We start from the raw sequence: 5,893 nt of genomic DNA, 5'->3' as shown, positions 1-5,893 counted from the left end.
TGCAGCCACCACACACCGACTAACAGGAAATAACAGCTATTACACCGACTGGACAGTTTGGGTCTAAGATGCGATCCTCACATCATCCATTAATTCACTGTTCACAATTCACTGTTAAAGGGGACCTCCAGATGCAGCCATCTAGAATGGCCGGCTGGTCCTTGACAAGCTGGTGACAGGTCCCTGCCTATCTGGATGGAATAAATGGATATATCCGGCTAGCTGCCGGTACCTGTGTATTTGCTCCTTTTCAAATTAATTCTCTTAAGTCTCTGAGGTCCCCAAAACATGATTATTGTGCATTCTAACATGCCTCTAAGTAATCCTGCTCCCGGACACTGTTTCAGCGGGTGGCACCACCCTCCTGAGGCCCCTAGTTCCGTCAGCCAAGGGGGTTTGAGCACAAGTTCTGGGCTCTGTCAGCCAACAGGGCTCTGGGCTCTGTTGTATCTGGTCCGTAAACGTTCACCGATTCCACCTTATCAGTTCATCAAAACCTGTTTCTGTACAAATTTGACACGAGAAATAGGAACAATAGAAACAATCCAGTCGCTGAACCTTCACTCATATTAGATCTAGAAGGTCCAATTTAAAAGTTTGTTCCGACTTTCGTTGCCCGTCTGCAAGCTTGTGGGGGACACCGCCAGCGTTTTTTTTTTCTGTTTTATACAAACGTCGGAAAATATAATATATACATCTCACTATAAAGGCAGGAACCTCTGTTTGTATGTCCTTCGATTATTATTTCCTTTGATTATGTCGGCAACCAATCACCGGATCGACTTCACATTTAGGGGGTGTATTGTTGGGGACTCGAGGATGTGCAGAGTCGTATTTGGTGCAATTTGGACACGCGACACATCTATATCAATCAACTTTCAATAAAGAGCGAACAGCAGGGGACTGGGCTTCAGGGCACTCACAAAGAGCGTCTTTCCCCGGTGCACGGCTTTAACCGGCAATGTCGTCCTCCATTGTGGCACACAGGACTGAATCAATGACATTTTGTTAAACTGTGCCATTAAAATGTCTTTCATTTTGAACGGGCATGTACTAGTCGACAAACACACTCTTTTTATTGGGGGGTTTTTTCGGAGAAACGCACAACAGATTGCGAGCTGCATTTTTTTTTTTTCTAAAAGAAAAACACAGCAGAATTATTTTTTTAAATACTTACATTTCCCTTGTCTGCAGTTTCTTTGTGGACAGTTGGTATTAATTACGCTTTCTTTTAAAAGATTTGTGCTGGTCCTGTGAAAGCAACAGGAGCGGCTCCCAGCGACGTTTCTTATTCAGTTGGCGCGAGTTACTCAGATGGAGGACGGTTCTGATTCTATTGACGCTTCTACTTGATGTAGTACTGCGAATCTGAACGGCTTGTTGAATCACATGTTTGCTGAAATAGAGCTCACAGCTCACAAAATCTGACTGGTTGGTTTCAGTTTGTGTTGGCCAATCAGAGACCCATATATACACTCACTGAGCACTTTATTAGGAACACCTGTACACCTACTTATTCATGCAACTATCTAATCAGCCAATCGCGTGGCTGCAGTGCATATAATCATGCAGCTTCAGTTAATGTTCACATCAACCGTCAGAATGGGGGAAAAATGTGATCTCAGTGTTTTCAACCGTGGCATGATTGTTGGTGCCAGAAGGGCTGGTTTGAGTATTTCTGTAACTGCTGATCCCCTGGGATTTTCACTCACAGCAGTCTCTAGCGTTTACTCAGAATAGTGTGAAAAACCAAAAAAACATCCAGTGAGCGGCAGTTCTGCAGACAGAAACGCCTTGTTGATGAGAGAGATCGACGGAGAAGGGCCAAACTGGTTCGAACCGACAGGACGGCTACGGTAACTCAGATCACCACTCCTGTACAGTTGTGGTGAGCAGAAAAACATCTCAGAACACACAACGCATGGAATCTTGAAGTGGATGGACTACAACAGCAGAAAACCACGTCGGGTTCTACTTCTGTCAGCCAAGAGCAGAAAGCTGAGGCTGCAGTGGGCATAGGCTCATCAAAACTGAACAGTTGAAGACTGGAAAAACGTAGCCTGGTCTGATGAATTTGCCTTCAGCCTTCCCAGTCACCCGATCTGAATCCAATAGAACACCTTTGGGATGTGATAGAACGAGAAGATTCGCAGCCTGAATGTGCAGATGACAAATCTGCAGGAATTGCGTGATGCAGTCATGTCAACATGGAGCACAATCTCAAAGGAATGTTTCCAACATCTTGTGGAATCCATGCCATGAAGAATTGAGGCTGTTTTGAGAGCAAAGGGAGGCTCTACCCAGTATTAGTATAGTGTACCTAAAAAAGTGCTCAGTGAGTGCACAAGTTCACAATAGGTCTCCTTTAAATTCCTTCTGGCCGCTAAAATGTTTTTTGGGTTTTTTTTTGTATTTTAGTGTTCAAACATGGTCGTTATGTTACATATGAAGGTCTGTACATTGCTTGGACATCTGGCTATAACTCTACCTCATTACCTTTTAAGGCCTTTTCACCGAAAACGTTGGCGGTGTCGTCTTTCAGTCTAAATCCTAGTAATGATGCGACATTGTTATCAGAGCCCAAGTTTTGTCCCTGTTTGGTTCATAACTCATTCTCCCACCTACTGGAAGTTTGTTTGGAAAGAGGACATTCGACACATCTTGGCAATTGTCACCCGGCCACGCCAACTGAACCGAGGTGGTTGACGCGCCCAAGTTAAGATAACTGGAGCCAGACGGTGATGAAATTGACCGTTCAACCCTTTTTTGCCGTCTTTAATGTAGGACTCGCTGGTGCCCTCTCATGGCCGCTAGCAGAACGACATGAAAACGCTTGTTTTCAATGCAAGTCAACGGAACAAGCTCATGTAAACCCCCTGTCTGTCTATCTTCCCCTTTACATCTATCTGTCTATCTATCTATCTATCTATCTGTCTATCTATCTGTCTATCTATCTATCTATCTATCCCTTTACATCTGTCTCTGCCATTCTTTCAAACTGACCTTTTTTGCAAATGTAACCCTTCTGATGGTCACCCTTTTTGTGTGTGTGTGTGTGTGTGTGTGTGTGTGTGTGTGTGTGTGTGTGTGTGTGTGTGTGTGTGTGTGTGTGTGTGTGTGTGTGTGTGTGTGTGTGTGTGTGTGTGTCAGGACTACATCCTGGCTGTGGAGACTTATCACTCCATCATCCAGTACGAGCCCCAGCAGCGAGTGCAGCTGCTCAGCGGCATCGGGCGCATCTTCCTGCAGGTTTGCGCACAACATTTTCTTGTCGCGTGCCAGTGGGTCCCCATTTACACCCTGTCCGCTTCCCCCGAGAGCCCGCAGCCAACACACACACACACACACACACACCACTTGGGAATGGGAACGTTGAGGGGGGAAAAAAAATACACACCGTGTCTTTGGCCAGATCGGAGACATCAAGACGGCTGAGAGATATTTCCAGGATGTGGAAAAGGCGCAGCCGCCAGCAGGGGAGCGTCCCGGTCACACCATGAACGTGTTGATGAACAGGTTTGTCTTTTTACGTTTGTGTGAGTAACGCCGTACGTTTGGCGCCTTCTGTCAAACACGCGCGCCCATGCGGCAAAATTGTTGCGGATAAATTGCGTCAAGGCCGCCGGGCTGGCTGGCACCTCCTCTCGGCGCGCGAGGAGGTCTCACCTCCGTCTCCGCCGCAGAGTTGGACGTGAGGTATCGAGCGAGCGAAGGTGGCGGCACCTGCGTCCAGAGGCTGATTGATTTGAGACGCATGCTCCGCGGAGCAGCCATATTGTGACACACTCTCATGCTACCATCTTCCATCAAGGCTGTTTTTATTCACTGACATTTGGATATTGTCGTCATTAGGAACCACGGCTGTAATGTGTGATTGTGATGTGTGTGTTCTAGGGCGTTTGTTTATCTCAGCCAGAACAACTATGCAGAAGCGCACGCGTCCTTTGCCGAAGTCTTGAAAATCGACCCCAAAAACCCAGTGGTATGTGCGACTGTATCAACGCTGTTACACACAGTTCTACAGTTCATTTTTATTTATTTGTGAGCTTGTCTATTTTTGTTCAGTGAAATGAACAGAAAATGAAATGCTGGAAAGCGCATTGTGTTGCCCTGGTATGAAATGCACTTTATCAATAAAGTGTGACCTGACTTAAAACAGTGATATTCAAACTCACCTAGTGGTGTATGAAGACATTGCAGGTGGGCACAAGGAAATTATGCAGTATATATATATACAGTATATACGTATATTGATTTATATATATTGAATTTATATAATTGAGGTATAATACATTCACATTTTTAAACATAATTATGTCTTCATTTAAATGTATAAATTTCTAAATCTAATAGAATATTTAATGTGAATATCGCATGATCTAAGCGCTACCCACTCCAGTGTTTGTTCACTGTCTGACATTGGGAGAAGCTGCTCTGGGAATATATATTATATTATATATAATATATAATAATAATATATATAATAATATATATAATATATAATATTTCACGAATATTTGGCAAAGGTTGTTGGAAAGGAACGGGGAGAGAAATAGGTCAAAGAAGCGTGTGTGAGGGGTTTATACATCTAAGCTCTAAATAAGCACCGTCTAACCAGCGAGCAAGTCCATCCCCCCCCCCCCCCAGTTCCTCCACCCTTCTCACACCTCCGCCCCCCCCCCCCCCCCTTAGGCCAACAACAACGCGGCCGTGTGCCTGCTCTACCTGGGCCGGCTGAAGGAGTCCCTGGGCCAGCTGGAGGGCCTGGTGCAGCAGGACCCGGCGTTCTACCTCCACGAGAGCGTCCTCTTCAACCTCACCACCATGTACGAGCTGGAGTCGTCGCGGAGCACCCAGAAGAAGCAGGCGCTGCTGGAGGCGGTGGCCTGCAGGGAGGGCGACAGCTTCAACACGCAGTGTCTCAAGCTGGTCTAGCGCGCGCCCCCCCTACCCCCCCCGCGCGCGCTGCTGCCCAAACCAACAACCACGTACGCACCGCCGCGCTTTAGTTTAAGTCCGGGGCAGTAACATAAAACTACCCAAATAGACTCTGGAGATGATACAACAACACTGTAACTTGTAGAAGAGAATGTAGCACCAGGAAGAAGCATGATTAGTTCACTCTGGGATGGTGTGACTTCTGCCCATGTTTCAATATGCTTCAACACTTCTCTAACAGGATCGGAGGTGTAGCGGGGGGGGGGGGGGGGGTTGTCGTTCACAGTTAATGAGAAGCGATGAACCTCGAGGTCATGAGTGATGCGATTGGGGAAAGTTTTAAAGAATTTTTTTAGTGAAAAACAATACATTCGCCTTCTCCATCACAATAGGAATGGCAAAACGAATGGGCGCGATAGCTACGCTACAATCCAAACAGTGACCCAGTGAGAAGCCGTGGGGCGGCCGGTGACAGCGTGGGCGTTAATTCCTTCAAACCTGGTGTTGGGGGAATAATCAAATAAGGACTCAAAAAAAAAAACGGAATACGGCCCTTACCTACTCTCTGCTGTGAGATCCTTCAGATCCACTAAACCTGCTTCACAGCAGGGTTTTTTTTTTTTTTGCGGTTTACTTGCCAGCGTTGTGTACAACACCGTAAACAGTTAAAAAATGGAATGTAAAATATTTGTAATCCAGAAACTGTACATATTATATAATAGGGACCTTATTGTTAGAATCATACTCTTCTTTTTATTGATTCGTTCTAATGCTCTAATAACCTGACCATACAAGTTGTGCTGAATTTATTGAATCCCATCGTTTTGTTCTGTACGTATGGGAGGGGGCAGGTGGCAGCGATTGGTTTTACCCAAATAAAATTGTATTTTTAAACGCACTTGACTAGGGCTTGAGGTGAACGTATGACCGTCATCAGAAAGACACACAAAGGAGC

The 5,893-nt window shown here is 45.7% G+C and overlaps 1 protein-coding gene across 1 annotated transcript in view; it reads left to right on the top strand.

Annotated features, from left to right (window-relative positions):
* The window catches only part of trappc12 (trafficking protein particle complex subunit 12), a 39,027-nt gene extending 33,951 nt beyond the window's left edge, over positions 1-5,076 (top strand). Inside the window, exons 8-11 of the mRNA XM_080011757.1 lie at positions 3,151-3,249; positions 3,413-3,516; positions 3,895-3,982; positions 4,693-5,076. Coding sequence (XP_079867883.1) covers positions 3,151-3,249; positions 3,413-3,516; positions 3,895-3,982; positions 4,693-4,935 — 534 coding nt within the window. The 3' untranslated portion in view covers positions 4,936-5,076. The remainder of the gene's footprint in view (positions 1-3,150; positions 3,250-3,412; positions 3,517-3,894; positions 3,983-4,692) is intronic.
* The last annotated feature ends 817 nt before the right edge of the window (positions 5,077-5,893 follow it).

This window comes from Zeus faber (genome assembly GCF_960531495.2).
Source record: "Zeus faber genome assembly, chromosome: 13".
NCBI classification, from domain to species: Eukaryota; Metazoa; Chordata; class Actinopteri; order Zeiformes; family Zeidae; genus Zeus; species Zeus faber.
The sequence above is the reverse complement of the archived record's forward strand: the minus strand, read 5'-3'. Positions and strand labels throughout refer to the sequence as shown.